The sequence below is a fragment of the Amblyomma americanum genome, chromosome 10 (assembly GCF_052857255.1).
Source record: "Amblyomma americanum isolate KBUSLIRL-KWMA chromosome 10, ASM5285725v1, whole genome shotgun sequence".
Classification (NCBI taxonomy): domain Eukaryota; kingdom Metazoa; phylum Arthropoda; class Arachnida; order Ixodida; family Ixodidae; genus Amblyomma; species Amblyomma americanum.
This window is the reverse complement of record NC_135506.1, coordinates 107945626-107967998: the sequence shown is the minus strand read 5'-3', so window position 1 is coordinate 107967998 and position 22373 is coordinate 107945626. Positions and strand designations below refer to the sequence as shown.

Here is a 22373-nt window from a genome sequence, read left to right as displayed (position 1 = left end):
TCTGTCCCTGCTCCCCAGGAACAACCAAGGCGGCTCCAGCGTTAGCGAGAAAGCAGGTGGCCGTGGCGTGGACACCCTCTGCCCCACCAGTGACTTCAAGGCGTCACTGTCCCCTTCTGGTCGGGTGAGCCTGCGGATAATTTTTGTGATGAAGGGAAGGGTTGGGGTACTTGGCACACCATTTTATCTGTCTCCTGTACAATCTATGTCCCTGATCCCCAGGAACATCGTAGGCGGCGGAAACCTTAGCGAAAAAGCAGGTCGCCGCGGCGTGGACACCCTCTGCCCGACCGGCGGCCTAAAGGCGTCACTGTCACCTTGTGGTCGGGTGAGCCTGTGGATACTTTTTGTGTTGAATGGAGGGATTGAGGTAGTTGGCACACAATTTTATATGTCTCCTATATACTCTATGTCCCCATTCCCTAGGAAAATCCTAGGCGGCAGCAGCCTTAAGAAGAAAGCAGGTGGCCTCGGTCTGTACACCCTCTGCCCGACCGGCGGCCTAAAGGCGCCACTGTCTTCTTCTGGTCGGGTGAGCCTGTGGATACTTTTTCTTATGAAGGGAAGGGTTGGGGTAGTTGGTACACCATTTTTTCTGTCCCCTATATAATCTATGTTCCTGTCACCCAGGAACATCCTAGGCGGCGGCAGCCTTAGCGAGATAGCAGGTGGGCACGGCGTGGGTACCCCCTGCCCGATCTCCAATAAGATTTCATGTTTGCTCAAGTAGCGCACCACGTCTCTGCCGGACTAACCTCTGTGCAGATTAGAATGCAATCCACGCTTCGGTGGCGCCATTACATGTACTATATTTCGTTGTTCCTCAGATTTTCTGAAATATGTCTAATTCAGACACCACATTGGCTCCAACAAGGTTTTTCGGAAGTCCGCCAACAACTGCAGGTAAATTACATGCGTAAATTACCGATAAACTACATGTCTGTGTGCGTGGGCGTGCATGTATACGTGGACAAGGCGCAGTTGACATCACTGGTGTAAAAACGAGGCAGCTGTGAGATAACGTGATATTGCCTTGGCCTGCAAAAAATACAACGCAGTGCAAATTCTTCGTGCCAACAGCACGCCGCAGTTGCATTTAAAGCTGAAAGTACCTAGCCTGGAACAAAGTTTCTGCTGCGTTCTGTAATCTGCTGTGTTGCTACGGACGATTCAGGAAGTGTGGTAGTTTATAGTTTAAACAAAAGTAAAGCAAAACGCAAGAGAAATGTGTGTGTAGACCACTGAGACTGCTATCTACTTGAGATTTTTGGTGGCAGTAAGCGAATAACATTCCAACTAAACATAGCCGTAACTTAGGTTGTGAGAGAAATTGACACTTGCATTCAACATCAGTGAGCTTTAAGTGTAGCTTCGATGCGGCGGTAGATGCAATATCGGCGACAATTACAAAATATTCTTCGGCGCTGTAAAGCGGCACCCCGTCAAGGCGGGAGCAAAGAAAACTGTCCGGGCAGAAATCTTCTAACGCGTGAGAATATTTGCCAAACACGTTATCCTCTCACCAAAGATATGGGGCTCAAGTCAGTGAGAAGAGTGCGTCGCATATGCTGAATGAACGCCTAGCTATAAAAGAGTAAAGAGCGCTTTTGATTTGAAGTCGAGCCGAAAAAAGGAGATATATCCGCATAAGACATGTGATTCAGGATGTTGTTACTCTTCATTCGCGATCTTTTTTATTTACATCGGGAATTTTGTGTTTGCCGTTTGGGCTCTCCTGAACAACCATCTTCCTAACGTTTTAATGTGTACGTTTGCCACTGCAGCATTACTGCAAAGGAAATGAACTTCCTATTTTCTACTCATGTCTTTGATTAGTTACGATCAATAGGATTTTGTATATCAGGTCCAATGTGCTTTCTGTCACAGGCTTTTTCGAGTAATGATACTGTATATAATAGACACGGATGTAAGTCCCGCGAATGCTTTAATTGGCTCAGCGGCCTATACTAAATACCAGCCGATACGAAGAGGGAGTGCTTTTCATTTCTCCAGACAAAGGGCTAGCCACGGATACATCTCACAATAAAAAAAAAGCACGTAGAAGGGTAAATGAAAAATGTGCAGTGAGTATACAGTCTGGCATGTCTGACAAAATATATGAAAAACTTCATGGACCCAATACATAGAGATGCAAGTGTGATGACCCCCATAATGCGCAGGTCCACACGGGACGGAGAGGCAAAGAGACACCGTATGGCTCAGTTTAAACAAACAGGTATATTCAATAATTACACATGATTAAGATTATACATCAGAGGCTGGGGCGTCCGAGCTTACGTGCCGACGACTTCATGGGGGCGATGGAGTGGCTCCGGAGTTGGGCTCGAGCGGTTGCTGGCAGAAGCTGCACGCCGACGGGCTTCGGCGCTGAAGGCCCTCTTGGCGAACGATGTCGTCCTGAGCGTTCCCTCTTCCGTACTGCTTCTCGATTTTTATATCCTCTTCTCCACACCCCCTAGGGTGAGGACGCCCACGCCGGAGGGGAAGGAGGGGGGGCTAGGGCTTTCACTTGGGCGCACAAACATACCACCGCACTTATTGTCTCGCCCCCCTCACGTGTTGAGTCCGAGGGAAAGAATGTTGTCTTCGAGGTAGCGCATAGCGTCGGCTGTGGTAAGGCGCGCTCTGGCCCGCTGACAGTTCCCTTGTCCTGGAATGTGCTCGCGAGGGCCGCCCCTGGAACCGCCACGCCAATTAGGGGAGGATAAGCCCGTTTCCCCGCGGCGACGGCGGCGGGTCCCTTCGTTCTGGTCGTCACTCAAAGAGCATGGCTGGGTAATTGATGATGCCGCTGTCACGGCGGCGGGTCCCTTCGTTCTGGTCGTCACTCAAAGAGCATGGCTGGGTAATTGATGATGCCGCTGTCATCTGGGTCTCCGTCTACGCCGCGCCGTCGAACGCGGAACCTCGTAGTACACACAAGGAATGTACCTCGTAGCACACACAAGGAATGTACCTCGTAGCACACACAAGGAATGTACCTCGTAGCACACACAAGGAATGTCACACTCGCTCACCCTCCAGAAGAATGTTCTCCGAACATTTGAGTCCACGCAGCTCCCCTTGTCTTTCTGAATCGCCTCGCACAGTGCGTCCGACAAAACACTTTTCGCTGCACTCAACACCACTGCACAACACCATATGCCTCCGCTGTCATAACTGGCGTCTCCAGGGGCAGCACTGATCTTCTTTTACAGATAAACATGAAACTCAGCACCCAAGCCTCTCCTTTCTAGTCCAAACTGGACGAAATAAATTTACCACAGTTACAAAGGAGCTCCCACTTCTAGCACGATCACGGCACAGACAAAAATATAGATAACGAAAGGAAGTAGGGCAGGTTCTGCATGCGCTCCACATGCTCTCCTGTGAAGGTGTTACTTAATGACAGAAAGGTTTAACTACCAACTCCGATAACTTAACACATAAGCACATAGCAATGTTATGAGCTGCGGCATTACACAATTCTAACCAGTTCACAACTCCGCTCTGTTTACGCCATTAGTCCGACTTAGCTTCCCGATTTCGCAGCGGATATCGGCCTTCATGAGTCATACTAAGTAAGTCTGTGCCCCTTTGTCTGCTTTGGGACTCGCGAGGGCTCGTGGCAGGAGCCTCTCCTGGCGTTATCTGCGCGGCAACCTCGCGCGCTTCTTCTTCTAGCAATGCATGAAGTAAATCCGGTGGCATTCCGGCCGTCACCTCGGGCGCCTGCCGAACAAATGCAGGAGAGGGCGTTTCTTGCGAACTATCTGCGCGCTCCGCTTCACTTCTGTCCCCATCAAAATCCGCGCTTTCCCTTTCCTCATTTCGTGAATACTGAACCGGTGCCGACTTGAGGCGATTTGCGTGTATCCTTATCAAGCGCCGGTTCACGTCTCGGACTCTGAAGTTTACCGGAGAAAGCTTCTCGACAACCTCGCACGGTCCTCTCTACTTCGTCTGGAACTTACGAGCTGGCCCAATCTGCCTTTGGCAGTTTTCAATGTACACGCTGTCCCCCACATCAAACGGCGCGTCTCTAGCACTGCGATCATGCACCTCCTTCCTGCGCTTCGCCGCTTTCTTTAAGGACTCCTTTGCGATGTCCCTCGCCACTTGCAAGCGCGATTCTAGCTCAACCTTATAGTCGTCCAGTGAAGCGTATGGGACACGACGGGGGCCCTCTGGCACTTCACTAGGCTGGTCCGGGTCTCGGCCGTAGAGAAGAAAGAATGGCGATTCGCCCGTGCTCTCGTGTGCTGCGGAATTGTAGGCAAACATTGCATACGGGAGCCACAAGTCCCAGTCCCGCTGGTCGCGCGAAACAAAATGCGACAGGAACCCGGCCACGGTTTGGTTCAGTCGCTCCACCGCGCCGTTGCAAGCCGGATGGTACGGTGTTGTCTGCTTCTTAGCGATCTTAAGCAGCTCGCAAACTCTCCTCATTAGCTGCGACACGAAGTTCGTTCCCCGATCTGTCAAGAGTTGCCTCGGGGGTCCATGTCGGAGCACGATCTGTTCGACAAATGCTCTTGCAACCGTGTCTGCCTTCTGATCTGGGAGTGCTACCGCTTCCGCGTATTTTGAAAGGTGATCGACAAATACTAAAATGTACTTGTTTCCGGAAGTGGTCGTGGGCAAGGGGCCCATTATGTCCATACCTGTCCGCTCGAAGAGAGCCGAAACCTCAGGGAACGGCTGAATTGGAGCTGGTCTTCGTCCCTTGGGTGTTTTTCTTTCGAGACAGGAATGACACTTCGCACAGTAGTCTCTAACATCCTGTCGCATGCCACTCCAAAAGTACAAACGCTCCACACGCCTGCGTGTCTTCGCTACGCCAAAATGACCGGCGCATGGCGCATCGTGAAACGCGCGAAGAACCCTTTCTGTCCACGACCGAGGTATGACGACTCTCTCCCAAGGGGTTTTCTCTGGTCTCCCTTTCCTGGTTGGCCTCGTGCGCCGACACAGGGTGCCGTCTTTGCCAATGAAATAACCTAGCTGTTCGGGGTGAGACGGTGCGCCCTCTAAGCTTTCGATTATTCGCTTCAGGTCAGGATCTTTGCACTGCTCTGTGCGTAATTCGGTGGGGTCGACTACGGGGACAAACTCATCTATAGCTGCCACGGCAGCTGTGCGGCTGAGTGCATCAGCATTCAGATGCGTCTTTCCTGACTTGTGCTCAACTTCAAAGCAGTATTCCTGCAGGTGTAGATTCCATCTAGCGAGTCGCGAGCTAGGGTCCCTGACACTCATCACCCATTTCAGAGGATGGCAGTCTGTGACTAGCTTGAATTTGCGGCCGTAAAGGTAGCATCTGAAGTGCTTTACTGCCCAGACAACTGCGAGGCACTCCCTTTCCGTAGCTCCGTACTTTTGCTCTGTGGGGCTCAGCTGTCGGCTAGCAAAAGCAACGGGATGTTCTTTGCCCTCGATAACCTGAGATAGCACGGCACCAACTGCGAACTTTGACGCATCTGTGGCCATAACGAAGGGCAAATTAAAATCCGGGTGGCGCAACAGCGGTGCACTCATTAGCTTCCTTTTCAGGGCCCCAAAAGCATTCTCCGCGTTTTCGTCCCAGCGAAAGGCGACATTTTTGGCTGTTAAGGCGGTGAGCGGTTTAGCGAGCTTGGCGAACTCCTCTATGTGCCTTCGGTAGTAACCGATCAGGCCGAGAAACTGCCGGACCTGGCGGACGCTAGTCGGGGATGGAAAATCCGAGACACACCTTAGTTTCTCAGGGTCCGGTCGCACGCCGTCAGCTGAAACAACGTGCCCGAGGTATTTCACCTCGTTTTTGAGGAATTGGCACTTAGAGGGCTTCAGCTTGAGACCCGCTCCTCTTAGTCGCACCAAAACCTGCTCAATATCGCGCAAATGGTTCTCAAAACTGTCACTGTATATGATAATGTCATCCATATACACGAAGCACAGCCTCCCCAGAAGACCTGCCAGGATAACATCAGCGGTTCTCTGCCAGACAGCAGGGCTGTTGGCCAGACCCATCGGCATTCTTTTCCATTCATAGTGCCCTGAGGGCGTGTTGAATGCCGTTTTCTCGGCATCTGCCGGATCCATTGCTATCTGCCAGAATCCCGCCGCCATGTCCACTACCGTGAAGTACCTGGCAGAGCCCAGCTGAGAAAGCGTCTCCTGTATATTGGGGATGGGGTATGGATCGATGCGAGTTACGGCATTTAGTTTGCGGTAGTCCACTACCAATCGATACGAGCCATCTGGCTTTTCCACCAATAGTGCTGGTGCTCCCCAGGGTGACTTTGAGTGTTCGACAATGCCGCGATCAATCAGGTCCTGCACCTGCCGCTCCATCTCCTCACGTTGGGAGTAAGGAATCCTGTACGCACGCTTGTAAACGGGCGATGAAGTGCCGGTTTCTATCCTGTGCTTTATAACGCCACAGAAGCCCAAATCCAGGTTGGACGCGGCGAATACCTCCGAGTAGTCGTTCAGCAAACCAGCCAGAGCCTCCCTCTCCCTGGATTTTACGTGAGAAAGATCGAACGACACCTTTGGAGCAGCCGAAGGACTAGCATGCTCCACAGTTGCGAGTACCGTATCGGTGGGCTCACGTTGCTCTATCGCAGAGGTGAAGAAAGCCAATGTTTTGTTCTTGGGAAGGCTCAGTGGCTGCTGGCTACAGTTAACCACCCGTAGGGGCACTCTGTGGGCGTCATTAACTGTCACGGGGCACGCGGCTGCCTTCAGGCCATTGCTGAGAGAGTCGACCGGCTCAAGCACTCCCACGGCGCCGCTCTCTACATCTGAAGGCACAAACGCGTACAAAATGTGCTCCGACCAAGGAAGGACGACCGCCTCCTCGACCAGCCGGACGGCAACCCGCGAATATACCTTCTCCAATGATCCCACTGTTTGACTGGTGTCAATATCGGTAATGCGAATCTCAGCCCCTCTCCTGTTCAAAAACGGAACTTTTGAGCCGCCCGCATTAACCTCTTCCTCAGAGAATGAGACTACTACCTTCCCTTTTCTCAAAAAATCCTGCCCTAATATACCTGACACTCCGTTTGGCAGAGACACCGTGTCCGGGCATACGTAGCAGGGGTGCTCCAATGCAATTCCGCCGAGAGAGAAGTGTAACCGGTAGAGTCCACTTATGCCAAGAGGATCCCCCGTTATGCCTACAAATTTGGTTGCCATACCACCAGACGCTTCCAACACCTCGCGGTCCCCCTTCCTTCGAAGCGTGTTAAAACTGCTCTCCTTAAGCAATGTCACCTTTGACCCCGTATCTATCAACAATTCCATACAACAACCATTTAACTTGCAACGCACAACAGGGCATGCCTCGTCGGCCACACAAACTACCACCACCTCATCATCTACTGCGCCCTCCCCACGCTCCTCAGGCTGGGGTGGACTAACTAGTTTTTTTGTCTCGGTATCTGGAGCCCCGCTGTAGGCTTGCTTAGGGCGTGTCTCGCCTGCTTCTCTTTGTGGCTCCCCACGGCGCACGTTTTGGCAGAACCTGGCGATGTGTCCGCGACCCTGGCAAGCGAAGCATACGATTTCTTCAAAATCTCGCATACCGCGCCTGTAGCTTTGTGGCGGTCTCCGGTTTCCAGCGAATGGGCGCTGTTGAGCGCGCGCTTCAACCTGGCATTCTACCTGCTGAGATAGCAGCTGTTCTAAGCGATCTAACCGCTCTGTCAAGAGAGCAACCTCAGGGTTGAGCACCGCTCTCTCTATGACGCGTACTCTCGCTGCGGCTGTCGTTAACGCCTCATTTTGTTCCTCATCCAATGCGGCCTCCACGGCTTGGTCGAAATTGCTCGGCTTGCGCGAGAGCACGAACCGGCGCACGGGGTCTTGCAGACCAGCCACGAACAAAGCGGTCATTTCCTCTTTAAGTAGATCCTCGGCGTATTTCTTCCTTAGCTGGTCTCCTTCCTCCTCCCTGCTTAACGTATCGCGCGCTAAGCGCTGAAGCCGCGACGCAAACGTTCGCACGTCCTCCCCTACCATCTGTCCGGCGTCACGGAACCTCTGTACTCGCACGTGACGTGGTTCAGTGTCAAAATGCTCAAACGCGAGCTTCTTAAATTCCGCAAATGATTTTGTGGATTTTACTTTTTCGTCTCGCCATGCAAAATCATGAGCAGCTCCTGCCATCTTACACCTCGCCATTCCCAGCATTTGAGCATCGGACCATCCCCCCATTTTCCCAATCTCTTCTAGCATGGAAAAGAAATCGCAGATTGGAACCCCTGTCTTATCTCCCGTAAACGTCGGAATGACGCTTCCTAATGCCAGCATGCTTGCTCCGAGCGACGGCTGTGGAGTGGGAGCTCCCTCAGATAAAGACATTTTTTTTTCAAGCCCTCCGGCGCCTCAAGCCTCTCAAATGGGGGTAAAAGTCCCACAATCAGTCCCGTGATTCCCTTTTGATTACAATTTTGAAGTCATGAATGTCGCAGCATTCAGAGGACATTTGCTTTTGAGACCCCAATTCTGACACCAGTGTGATGACCCCCATAATGCGCAGGTCCACACGGGACGGAGAGGCAAAGAGACACCGTATGGCTCAGTTTAAACAAACAGGTATATTCAATAATTACACATGAATAAGATTATACATCAGAGGCTGGGGCGTCCGAGCTTACGTGCCGACGACTTCATGGGGGCGATGGAGTGGCTCCGGAGTTGGGCTCGAGCGGTTTCTGGCAGAAGCTGCACGCCGACGGGCTTCAGCGCTGAAGGCCCTCTTGGCGAACGATGTCGTCCTGAGCGTTCCCTCTTCCGTACTGCTTCTCGATTTTTATATCCTCTTCTCCACACCCCCTAGGGTGAGGACGCCCACGCCGGAGGGGAAGGAGGGGGGCTATGGCTTTCACTTGGGCGCACAAACATACCACCGCACTTATTGTCTCGCCCCCCTCACGTGTTGAGTCCGAGGGAAAGAATGTTGTCTTCGAGGTAGCGCATAGCGTCGGCTGTGGTAAGGCGCGCTCTGGCCCGCTGACAGTTCCCTTGTCCTGGAATGTGCTCGCGAGAGCCGCCCCTGGAACCGCCACGCCAATTAGGGGAGGATAAGCCCGTTTCCCCGCGGCGACGGCGGCGGGTCCCTTCGTTCTGGTCGTCACTCAAAGAGCATGGCTGGGTAATTGATGATGCCGCTGTCACGGCGGCGGGTCCCTTCGTTCTGGTCGTCACTCAAAGAGCATGGCTGGGTAATTGATGATGCCGCTGTCATCTGGGTCTCCGTCTACGCCGCGCCGTCGAACGCGGAACCTCGTAGTACACACAAGGAATGTACCTCGTAGCACACACAAGGAATGTACCTCGTAGCACACACAAGGAATGTACCTCGTAGTACACACAAGGAATGTCACACAAGGCAGACTTCTAGGGAAGCTGATGGCGCCAGCCAAAGACGGCGGAGCATATACGAAAAAAGCTGACCATTATATCTAAAAATCTTGTTTTAATGCCGATATTGCTCAATACATAGCGTTTCCAAGCAGTGCAAGATAACACTGCCCTTGTCAAGCCTGATCGAGGTAGAAATACCGAAGTTCTATGCCCCTGTACGAAACCAAGATCGTCCCATGCATAAAAGCGTCTTTGTAAGTAGGTCTCTTGCGAGAAACGGGTGTCTCCGTTACGGCGCCAACGCTTAGGGTTGTCCATGTTCCGCCAGGAGGCACCATTTTCTTGCCTGGCTTCATGTCGGGGCAGGAAGCTCCTAAATTCCTGTCCAAACCAAGGCTTCTATGCCTGACCAAGAAGCCGAAACTGCGGCAATTAGAAATAATATAGGCGGAGTTTTATATGGCTCTGACTGAAAATGGTACGGTTGTGAACGCCATAATCGGCTAAAAAGATAATCGAGGCATGATGAAGGAATCTGAAAATATTTAGGCTGTCATATGGATGTTTTCATTGCAGGTGTCGTCGAGAAGAAATTAGCGTTTCCGCTGTAGCTATGCACAGCGAGCCAACAGCCGGAAATTCGTTCAAGCCGCAGCGTGAATGCAGGTGGGGCCGACGAACATCTTGCCGACTCAACAAGAACCATCAGGCTGCAAATGGGAAGCAGGTGCCGGCGGCTCCTGGGAACGTGCGAGCAGGCCTCTAGGTAATTTGAGCGACGGGTTGTACGCACGACATCTTCTAAGCTTTTGTGCACCGAGGAGACCCGGAAGGTCTCAGTGTTCTGTCACGGCATGGCATATTCTCTGACCTTTCACGTGGCAATATTCTTTGGTGATGGCCCTTGCCGTGCGAGTAATATATGAGTGCATGTTTCAGTATATGCGTGGCCCCGACCGAATGCACATGACATTTCGCCGCATCATTCGTCTATCTGCTATATACATGAGACTTGCATTCATTCCAGCATGCTCTGCTTCGAGAGGAAAGTCGTGCGCTTCCAATACCTCATCGGGGGAATAACACGCAGTTCCTGGACGTGAGGCTCCACCTCCAGCGACCGCAGCGAGGAAGCGGGTGGCGCTTTGGACGATGCCACACGGACGACATCGGGCGGCTGCTACGCTGGGAACCATCGGTAGGCATGGGTTCAATGGCCTTCCCGTAGCCTGTGTAGCCTCTCTACCCCACTAAAACAGAGCCGCTACCACTAGGGCAGGATCTCGTTAATTCGCTTAATTCGAATTCGAGTTGATTCGAACTGCACGTTTGGTTTGCGAGTATCTCCTGTTTTGGTGCCCCTTCGTAATTCGAATACCTTTACCTTAGACTTAGACCAATACCTTTCCCTTAGGCCACCGCGGTGGCTGAGTGGTTATGGCGCTCGGCTGCTGGCCCGAAAGACGCGGGTTCAATCCCTGGCACGGCGGTCGAATTTCGATGGAGGCGAAATTCTAGAGGCCCGTGTACTGCGGGATGTCAGTGCACGTTAAAGAACCCCAGGTGGTCGAAATTTCCGGAGCCATTAACTACTTGATTTAGAGAAAACCTAGCGCAAAAAACATGCAACCACAAAGACAGAACAGACGAGACACAAGCGCTATTTTTTTTTAACTCACAACTGGCTTTTTATTGAAGCAGGAAGCAGTTTATATACGGTTAAGCTTCAAGGGGAGAGAAGGGTGACAAGGAGGAGAAGGTGAACAAAGGGAACATCGCTTCGCAAAAAACAGGCAGGCAGCCAAAAAATCATACAAGAAAAAGAAAAAGTTACATGATAACTGAATCTAAAAATTCATACTCTGAATCAAAAAGAGATAAAGAAGGGGTACTGATGCACCTACTGCCATATTTCTTGATGTAGAAAGCCTCCAGACTAACACGCGCCGTCTTATCTGTGCCTTTGCCAAGAATCTTCGTCTCATTCAAAATCGTCTCGCACCCGTCGCAGCTCATTACGTGTGCAACCAACTGCGGCGTCTTTCATAGCCTCAGTCGCTTTGGGACGTGAAACCCGCCTAGACCAAACCAAGCCGAATGATGGACATTCTAGTGTGCTCCAAAAGAGAAAAAAAAACTACAGAACGGCTGCCACTACGTAACGCGAGATTCAGCGAGAGTCTGCTTACGCGACTGCTACTACTACAATACGCCGCTAAGCCAAGTGAGTTGGTCTTTAATAGCAGTCGCTGTATAACTATTTGCAACCTGTATTTGCAAGGTTCGATCCCGTGGCTTCACGCAACTGTTATGAGCAAATGCTTTTCTATGCAGAAATATGGGAAGCGATATGTAATTCTTGCAAAAACGGAGCCCGCGAGAAACGAAGACAATTCTAACCCTGTATTTGGCGCATGAAAGCGCCGCTTAAGGTAGATTCACACGACGGACCATTGCCAGAGGAGAAATGGGACATCACGTAACAACTGGACCGCAGTCTCATATTGCGTAGCCTGAATTCAGGTTTATGGGAAATAAAACGGAACAACGAGGCACATACATGAGTACCTTTTAAAACTTGATGCGCCAAATGTACACAACCGTCTCGTTGAAACTTAAGCGTACCACTCCGCTACATCATGTATGATATGGAAATAGTAGATTCGATGAGTCAGAATTTGTTGTGTACGGAATGATAAAAATTCAGTGCGCAAAGGGGTCACTATCTCTGACTCAGCCTCCGGCTGCTTGGTACATGAAGACAGTGTATACGACAATCCCGCCTAGAATGGTGGATGATGGCGTTAAAATAAATCCCGGTGCCCGGAACTACTGTGGGCAGGTATTCTGGGGAATGGGTTATATCATTTATACCTTTCCCATGCTTGGCCAGGCATCGCTCCCTTGATGCGAGGACAGGAGTTCAGGATCATTTGTTCGAAAAGTGTAACGCCAACGCCAATGAACAGAATGAACGCGGACAGCCTATACTAATAATTATAGAAACAGGCGAGCGCTCGGTTTCTGGGCTGGCGGGTGAGTGATGTCATAGCTGTCACGTGGTCTCTCCTCGGTTCAGTCAAAGTCGCGCACACGGCGCACATGGCGAAGAAGCTGCATAGGGAAGTAGTAAAGCTTTTGCTTCAAAAATAGTAATAAGGTTGTGCAAACGTTTTATGTATTCATGTCACATGTAGACATTTTTTTAACAGCTAAGATTAGCACAGTTTGCCCTTCTTATTGATCGAGTTACCCGCTTTTCCAGCTTTCTTTTTTATTGTTCTCGACTAGCCTTTGAGTAAGTACCAGATTTGTACTGCACATTTTTATCCACGTCATAAAGGCAGTGACTGCCATTCGTGCAACAGCGATCGGTACAGGTCCTAGGAAGCGTTTTTGAAATATCACTACGTTGTGCCTCGAGGCAGACCAGATCTCTTAATCAGTGTCGACTTGGATAATATAGAACAACCAGCAAAAGTGTGTCCGTCACATCAGAAGCACTAGCATGCAAATGTATGTTTGAAATGTACTGCACAAAACAAGACATCGGAAATGTTTATCGCTGTCATTTCTGGGCTTTCTTATCTGATATGTGTCACCATTACAAACAACTCTGTTACTACGTGCAGCGCTTTAGCGCGTAGGATTCGTGATAGTCGCAAGCTGAATCTAAGGATTTGCCAAACTCTTGTGTCCCCTCCTTTTCTCTTTGCGCGGCGATAGATCATTCCACTTCTAGGATGTTCATTTCGTCGCGCAGGTAAGCGGCGCTGGCGGATTCCGGCCTAACCTCTTCAACGACGTCAAACCACTCAGAGCATCCGAGACGGAGGAGCTCCTCGTCATAAGGGAAAGCTGCTCCAGGATAACACAGCCCGGTTGGTTCGAGACTTCGGGGCTTTCGCACTGGCCAACGAGCGATAACCTTTAGGCTCGCACACTACGAACAGCCCTGGTGACCCACAAAGGAAGATACGTCTGCCAGTGGCCGTCACAGAAATGCGCGTACGGTATATAATTAGTTGTCGAGCCCTCGCATGGGTGTCCACCGACATATGCGAGACAGTTATACGCCATATCCTTTCCTCAAACCTGGTTCGGGTGTCCACCTACATATGTGAGACAGTTACTGCTCCATTTCCTTCCTCAATTTTGTTGAGGCAGTGGCATACATTGTGGGGAGGAGGAGGAGGGATTTTTCACTCACGGCTGACGCTGACAACCCCGGCTTTTCTGCGACGCGACGACGCGAGCTGTCGCGTTAAAACTTTAATGCGTCGCTTGTCCACATATAAATAAGAAGGCGAGACATCAGCGTCTTATTTTATTGCGAACGACTTGATCTCCGCGCAGAGCTGACGCTGGAAAAAGCGGTTGGTTGCTGTACTCGGATGCAACTCAAGAATGAAGCGGCCAGTGCCCCTCAAAGGAGCCCTTCCAGCCAGTGGCGTCGATCAATCCTCCCCCTTGAATGATTCTCTACCTCTCCCTGTTAACATGTGCCCTTGAACCCGTTAGCGGGAAATCCCAGGGGGCGGCATATGAATGGAGGATAATTACGGCTTCAGAATGAGAATCTGTCTTTATTTGTTAATATTTTACATACGTGCAGTATATCAAACAGAAGGAGATCCCGAAGTTAAAGAGTGTTAATAGGATTAACCGCGACTTCAAGAAAATGGGCCGGCGCCATTGGATGGAGGGCCTCCTTTGAAGGGCATCTGTCCCTTCGATCTTAAATTGTTGCTGGCTAATGCAATACCACAATCCCCCCCCCCCCTCCCCACCTCGCTCTCTGCTTATGATAAACGAAAACGGAGTGCCTACCATTATGAGCGCCCATCTATGTCACTGCAAATTCTTCATCGCAAAAACGTCAACGCATGCGTTTACTGCTCGCTCCGTGCGAGGTACCTGTATTTTTGGCTATGTGGGTCTTAGGTACGTTTCTAACTGATAACTGCTCATTTGTCCTTTTTCTTCAGACACATGGAAGGCGGTTCCCGCCGGCCAGCCGTAGCACGGAAGCAGGAAGGTTTTTTGCGCACTGCCACCACAGCAGCATGCTTCAGGCAGTCACTGCCTCCTATCTGTCTGGTAAGCCTGTGGTTTCTCGATAAATAGAAGCGAAGGTGTGGGGTAGTCGGTAGTTATTCGTCTGCCTCCTGTCGCGTAAGACAAAACCATAAGAATAAATTTGTTGGTGCTTCCGTGCTGTCTTGCTCGTTTGCGGTCACCCATTTCTGCAACAAGGCTTGTTAAAGAGTGTCTACTCGTCCTGTAACCTCCGTGTTACGCATTAGCAACGCTTCATATGCTCCCTGGTTTGACTGAGCTCGTGAGTCGCGACGGATTCCCATTTTTCTAATCACGAGCGAGAAGCAAGAAAAGGAGGGTCACAAGTTTCCTCATTCGCCCATACTTAGTCTCATAAGTACTTTGATTTGGGCTAGTTGGTTCATATCTTGAAAGAAGTTAGGATGGCGCTAAAACGACAAAGACAAAGAGGCACGAACACAACAGGACGGGCGCCAACTTGCAACTGAAGTTTAATGCACCAAACCCCTACATTTTATGCATCAACTGAGCCGTATCACAACAAGCTTATCACACAACAAAACGCAATTTCTTCAATAGTAAGAACATCGGAAGTAGGCACTACTTTTACAGACCAGAGACGCCTTCTGCACTATCCACTTGATAACAGCATTATTCTTACTTTATAAGTCCCCAGATTAAATGATTGCGCAACCCACATGAAAGCAATTGATCATCCAAATGATACACACACGCTTGGGCAAGGCAACCAGCGCGCAAACTCAACAATCGTGATTTAACACAAAGAGTGAAAATGAAAGAATGACCAACAACAAACGCGGAAAATTTGGTGGACATGAAAACTTGAACCTTCGGGGAAACCTCCCAGCGTCAATGTACTATAATTATCGTCAAAAATTTAAAACCATTGAGAAAACCTCCCAGCGTCAAAGTGCTACAATATTGGTTTCTACACAAACGTCTTTTCGGTCGATAAAACACATCGATGAAAAACAATGTATGCAGAAAACTTGCAAACGTTGAAACCTAAAGACAGCCTTCGAGAAACACCACCTCAGCATCACTAATTGAAATGGACGGCCTACTAACGCATGCGCTTCCTGCTTTCTTAATAAAAAATGCCTCCACAACTTCTCGCTCAAATCTGTCTTTACCGCTCTTCAAAAAAGTTGTTTTGCTCAGATCCGGACTACACCCCTTGCACGTCTTGCAGTGATCTGCAAGGAAACTTCCATGATGTTGGCGCACATTCCGCAAGTGTTCACTGGCACGTTCATTAAAACATCGACCAGTTTGCCCTATGTAAACTAAACCGCAGCTTAGAGGAATCTGATATACAACTTGTGATGTGCATTTCGTGAACAGTTTTTGATGTTTAATAGGGCAAACCGGTCGTTTCTTATCCGGTTTTGACATTGTGCAAATCTTTGACAACTTTGATGGGGCCGAGAACACAACCTGCACCTGATGTTTGCTTGCGACTTTTTTTATACCATGGGACACCTTATGCATGTACGGAATCACAGGGACCAATTTTTTTGCTTCCGGAAGTTTCTCATCACAAGGCTGCTTGAATTTCTGGATTAACATTTCAGAAACAGCCAAAATCAAATGGGGCGGGTAACCCGCTTCGTGCAACCTCTGAATTTGGGCGCCAAAGCTCATAGACATCGTGTGATGGCACGACTTTCATAAGCAGTTTGCAGTGCAGTTGATAATGCGGCAATGGCTGAGCCAATGGGCATGGTGCGCGCTCCATTAATATTTTCCTCCGTGCCTGACTGCTCCGAATGGTGGCTCTATCTCTAAGGAGGAATGAGTAAATTATTCAACTCCTCTGTCTTCGTAGTAAGTGACCCCTGTTTTCTCTTAAGTTTCCTTTTTTAAGCTAAAGCTTCACTACGATAGGTAAAGCCGATTTCGCCGTGTGTTGCACCGCCTGTCACCAGCTATAAAACCGGCTGGAACAAAGCACCACCTATAATGAGTCACCGGCTACAAGAAAATACCACTGATTGCTTCACGTGACCATGACATGTTTTTCTGCTCCATACCTCAGGCTCACATAATACCCATCTGAAGTAAAAAAAACAAGAATACATGACTAGCTCTAGCTTGCTTCGAACGCATATTATCTCGGTCTATAGGAAGGTGCTCGCATATTATCTTTGTCTATAAGCAAGTGCTCATATGACATCCGCGACGCTATGGTAAAGCGCACATCTTGAGAGATATCTAGCTGGGCTCCGTCGATGACCCTGGTAGTCAACGTTATTGCTACTTCTCCCCCGCCTAAACGGAGAACGAACTGTGGCAAGGCCCCTTGTGGATCTGAACAAACGAAGATCGCGCCGAACCATAGTAATGTCTCTATAAGCGACGCTCTCCTGAGGGTTATGGTGGCTGTATCCCCATGCGGGCGCTTCCGTATAGGTTTGACCTTTTTCCGCCGGGAGACGACATTTTGTTTTCTGAGGACATCGAAGGCTTTAAATACGGACAGGAAGCTTCTACGTTTCTGCCGAAAACAAAGCTTCTATGCCTGGCCAGGCACCCGAAAGTGCAGTATTTATTGGCGGCGTTTTATCTGCGTCTGTCTGAAAATGGTACAGTTGTCAACCCAATAATCGGCTACGCAGATTGTCGAGGCATAATAACTGAATCTGAAAACATCTAGAGCATCATATGAATATTTTCATTGCAGATGTCATCGAGAAGAAACTTGCGTTTCCGTTGTGGCCTGGAACTACCGGAAACCCGTTCAAGCCGCAGAGTGAAAGCGGGAGAAGCCAAACAGCAGGCTTCGCTGCCACGTCAAGAACCCTGAGGCTGCAACTGCGAAGCAGGTGCTGCTCCCGGACAAATTCTTGCCGAGACTTTAGGTAATTTGAGCAACCTGTTTTACGCACGCTCTCTTATAATATTGGGTGCGCCGAGGAGATACCGTATGTTTGGGTGTTCTGTGTCGGCGATGGCAGATTCTTTGACCTTTGACGTGGTAATATTTGAGGTTAAGCTTTGGTGAATAGCGCGTTACATGTGGTCAGTACTGCAAAGTGTCATGCGGGCTCCAGTTCCTTGTTATGCGTCATGCAAGGCAGTGAGAGATTTTTTTGACGTCGGCCATGATTTATGAGGATCGGTAAGTAGAGAAGAAAGCACGCCATCTATGTTGATGTGAAGGAAGTGGGTCGGTAGACAGCAGCTCATAGTGGGGAACACAGAAGTAAGATACACAGGAGCAGCGGCCCTTACGCACCCCTATGCAATCTGCAGGTGCGAACTTGTTACACAATCGCCCACGTGGCGTCGGTCCGTCCGGGCACTAAGCGTTGCACAGTACTGTCTCCCACCGCTGCTCCTCCCTCGCCAATGCGACTTTTTGCACACAGCGTACTTTCCCCGTTTCGCTGTCCTCCTTGCAGACATAGCCACATCGACACACCACACCTCGTCATTGCAGCGAAACGAAATGCTAGGGAACGCGGTCCTGGCAGACTCCTTATGTACTTAGCGGAGGCTTGCGCGGTGTATTAATATTTTGTGACACTTTGTGACACTTTTGAAACCGCTTTTTCTAGTTCTTTTCATTTCTTCATTTCCTTAATTAAAAAAGATTTACTTAACTCATCATTGCCTGTCGCACTCCAATCAATCGTCAATCACTAGAACCACAAATTATCATGATACATTTTTTTTACACAGCTCCCAATTATTTCTGACAGACGGTGCGTGTCAGAAAACCCATATGCTACCTCGCAAAAAAAGTTAAACTCCTTCCTCAGGCCGGGAAATCGAACCCAGAACTTTCAGGTCGCTAGGAGGGAACGCCAGACATTGGACAAAAATCCGCATGGTCGATTGCCGAACTAAGGTGAACCTAGTATATGTGTTGCCTTATGAGTGTTTCTAATCAGTAGGTGTGTCATTACAAAGAAGGAAAACATTTTTTAAATAAAGAAAATAAAATGAACAACGAATGCTCCGCATTCAAAACCGGTAAATAGCCTGAAGTGCCCTCCGTAATTTATATCTTGACCCTTGCATCTTGAGGCAACATCGGCTTGCGCACAACGTGACCTCCAAGATGAGCGCCTCTTGCCGAGGAAGCAATCTCAGGGGACATGTTTCGGTCTGTGCGCGGTCCTGACTAGCGAACTTTACATTCTGGCATGAATGGTTACCTTTTGTGTTTTCCTTGAAGTTTTAGGGACCGTTATAAAATATTCAGATTAATTTGACTTTCCCACAAGGTGGTTTGGTGTTCGTGATATGGCCAATAAAGTACCTGTCTAGCTTTCCAAGCTTACAGAGGCGTAGTTTGCAGCTTCGGGCTCTGAAATTCGAGAACCGTTATTACTACTTTTCTGATGAGAAGCATCAGCCATTTATGGTTTAATTCGAATGTTTTTCAAGGTCCGACGGACTTCTAATTGGTCAAAGTTCTATTGTGTTTGGTATGCTCGTGGACTGTGCAGTTTAACTTCTGCATTCGACACTATATTTTGTTTGCAGGAACTTTCTTAAAAATCTGTCACTCCCTAGCGTTTGCTTTCCTTCCCATTCTTATTTATTTACTTTTTTTTCCTCAGATTCGCTGGGAGGTAGTAGCCACACGGTAACGATCGCTCGTATTAGTCCGGCAATCGGCAACCGTGAGGAGACCCTGGACACACTGTGCTACGCCGACCGGGCTAAGATGGCCAAGAACAAGCCGGAGGCGAACATCGATCCAACCCAGGCAGAAATCGCGAAACTCCGCCAGCAGGTGAGCTCCTCTTTGCAATGCAAGTATAAGTCACAGTACAGCAATCAGGATCCGTGGTACTTTGATGGTATTGCATCGATGGCCACTCAGTACCTTTGCAATTACCATATTTGCAGGAACGTAACGAGAGTTTTTTTCCTTAGTCCGTCGGTTTGGGAACACATCTTGCGTTATATTCAAAACCAAGATACGAACATAGTGTTTTTTTTTTCGGCTACTTCTATGATAGCTACAGCGAGCTTCGCCACTTGATTCGCGAACTGCTAGAAGACAGCTTAACTTGGGGTGTCTATTGGTGTGCATGGGCAAAGGCGAACGTGGCTCGGCCCGATGAGAAAGAGAAGGCACTGGAAGAGACGAGTGCCGTAGAGAGAAGAAAAAATGGGCACTGGGAGCAGACAGCACGAAGCGTGAAGCAGCGGTGGCTATGCAGCAATGGCGGCTGCTAGTGCATGAGTGTCTGCATGCATCAAAGTGTCGAAGGCCTTGCTGCACTCCTTGTGTCGCACGCATTACTGCGTGATATGTTGTTTGGCCAATAATATTAAGACACTTGTTGCTTTCCTATTTTTGTGTGCCGTTTCCATTTTTGCAGAGCCCTCGGCTGTTGCTGTTTTGAACAGGCTGAGGTCGAGTTATACAGTTAGGCCTGGATTTAACGAAGTTGGTCGAATCAGCAGTTTACTTTGTGACACTGAAATTTCGCTGAATAGAAATTCGTATTTAGAGTGCCAACAATCCTTCAGAGCATGTTGTAAATTCCTCACGGAGAAAAAAGTCATTTGTGGTGAAAATGGTCCTTTCTTTCTGCTCTTCCTTCGCCTTCAACAACAGGTTTACCCGTCGCTCGTATGCCCGATAGGATTGCATGTGGTCATGTTGTGAGCTCGCGAGCCACCTCAGCAGGTCTTCCACGCTGAGCATTTGACAGATGACGGAGACCACTAGACTGTCTTGGGTTTCACTTTGCTGTCGTCATCCTCATGTGATTGCTCGAGAACTGCCGAATCGACACATTCCGCCGCCACCATGCCAGCTGCCCCAATCCCTCCTTTTTTTTGGCGTACTTTATTTTGGGACTTGTGCTGTAATTTATTGTAGCAGACTTACACTATAAAGCCAGTCACTATTAATTTAATTTGATTGGATTTTTTAGCGGTCACGCATGTGTATACTCTTTTATGCATGCGCGTTAAGAAAGAAAGGGCAGAGTTGAAAATTTGGGAGGTTTCTCGTAGAAAGCCAAATATTCAAGATTGAGAGTGCCTGCCTTAAATAATTCAAAATATTCACATTGCAATTACTCAGTGTACTGTGCGATGTCAGTGCTCGTTAAAGGTCCCCAGGTGGTCCAAATGATTCCGGAGCCCTCCACTATGGCACCTCTTTCTCCCTTCTTTCATTCCCTCCTCTATCCCTTTCCTTGTGGTGCACTTCGGGTGTCCACTGAGATATGTGAGACACTTGCTGTACCATTTCCTATCCTGAAAACCAATTTTAATTTTTAATTACTTCGCCTTTCCTTCCGCCCCGCGGCGACTAAGGCCTGTCAGCAGATGAAGAGGATCACCGCCGCCGTGCACAAGCTCACCGCTCGAGGCCAGGGCATCTCCCAGCAAGCCGCGCTGCGTCTATACAATGCCGCAGCTTTGGGGGCGGTGCTGTATGCGCTGCCGCTCGTCACGGTGCGCAAGCCGTGCTGGAAGAAACTCGAGCTTCAGCACCGCAAGTCCCTGCGCGTGTGCCTAGGCCTGCCCAAAAACTCGCAGTGCGCCGCAACGTTGGCCGAGGCAGGAGCGTGGCCTCTTGAGCTCCAAGCAGCGCGCAGGGCATTGAATCACATCGACCAGCTTCACCGCGCACCGGACGGCGGCTCGCTGCTGCAGCGTCTGCGCTCGCACCCGCGCTCACGAATTGGCGCGGCGCTGCTCGAGTATAAGCAATTGACACAAGGCCAACCCCCCTACGCCTCCTGTGCGCCATGGCCTGCTGCCTCGGAGGTACAGCGAGAGATAGTCGGCATTGCGGGAAAGCGGAGCACACTACTCTGTGCTGTGCCGCACCTGGCCAGAGCCGTCATACACTAGGAGCTCCAGGACCATCTCCTCGTGTACACCGACGGCTCAGTGGCCCGCGACAGCTGCTCCCTTGCTGCGGCGGCCACCATCCCCGCCCTGCAACTGCACAGCCAGCAACACGCAGCCTTCCTGGGCTCCTCCACCACGGCGGAGTTGATGGGGATCCGGCTAGGGCTGGACCTGCTGCTCACTCTCGGCCCTCCGCCGCCCAGGAGTGCTCTGCTGTGCGACTCCCGCGCCGCCCTCAGTCGCCCGCAATCTAACGGCCACGGTAACCCACTAGTGCAGGAAATTCGCTCGCGCATCGAGCGCCTCGCGCAGAGAGGTTGGGCCGTGCGTGCACAGTGGGTGCCCGGTCACTGCGGCCTCGCAGGCAACGAGGAAGCTGACGACCTCGCGACCGCTGCACACCAACTACCTGCCAGCGATCTGCCCCTTGCGCTGGAGGACGTGCGTGCGGCCATCCACGACCACCTCCGAAAGACACACACCGACCCACGCATCGCGGGAGGTGAGCGCATCGACAGTGTCACCGGCTGTCTCGCACTTACAAGGTCACAACGTGCAATGATCCTCCGCGCGCGCATTGGCTGCGTGTGGCCTCGGGAACGACGGGTGCGTCACGGAATCGCGACGAGTGATGTGTGTGACGGATGCGGTGCAGTGGAAACACTAGAACACCTGCTCCTTCGCTGTGCCGCGTTCGCCGATGGTCGTCGCCATATGCTCGCGGCCTATAGGGCGCAAGGCATACTACCAGACTCCATCAAGACGCTATTGTGGCCGCAGGGCAGTGCGCGCACTCGTGAGCGAACTTTGGTGAGCGTCTGTGCATTCCTCGAACACACGGGCTTGACGTCCCGTCTGTTCTCCGTCAGGTAGTTACACGCAGTGACCAAACGCTCCGCGTGTTCTACCTTGAACGATTAGTAACTGGACGCCCCACTCCAGTTGTAACCATCACAGTGCTGTGCGCATGTGTGATTTAATTCCTCTAAATGAACTAATCACGCGCACAACCTGGACACATTTCTTATTGTGTAAATAGTTTGTACATATTACTTCTCCCCCTATCTTCTCTTCCTGTCCCCTCACCTCTCTCATTTCAT

General features: G+C 50.2%; 1 protein-coding gene and 1 long non-coding RNA gene across 2 annotated transcripts; both read left to right on the top strand.

The window, feature by feature from the left end:
- The first annotated feature begins 12 nt into the window (after positions 1 to 12).
- LOC144108779 (uncharacterized) lies at positions 13 to 10500 on the top strand. Its single transcript, XR_013309500.1, has 5 exons — positions 13 to 124; positions 223 to 328; positions 427 to 532; positions 9934 to 10123; positions 10385 to 10500. It is a non-coding gene; the product is annotated as an uncharacterized LOC144108779 (long non-coding RNA).
- Positions 10501 to 14256: 3756 nt separating this feature from the next.
- Positions 14257 to 22373, top strand: LOC144106830 (uncharacterized). Its single transcript, XM_077639776.1, has 4 exons — positions 14257 to 14457; positions 17123 to 17300; positions 19011 to 19186; positions 20731 to 22373. Exons 3-4 carry the CDS (start codon positions 19118 to 19120, stop codon positions 21271 to 21273), a joined length of 612 nt encoding a protein of 203 aa, XP_077495902.1. The 5' UTR covers positions 14257 to 14457; positions 17123 to 17300; positions 19011 to 19117; the 3' UTR covers positions 21274 to 22373.

Excerpts from the sequence above, each read along its gene's own strand:
- LOC144106830 (XM_077639776.1), top strand. The coding sequence starts at position 19,118 with ATGGCCAAGAACAAGCCGGAGGCGAACATCGATCCAACCCAGGCAGAA. Across the intron at positions 19,187-20,730 it reads TCGCGAAACTCCGCCAGCAG|GCCTGTCAGCAGATGAAGAG; the intron begins GTGAGCTCCTCT and ends GCGGCGACTAAG.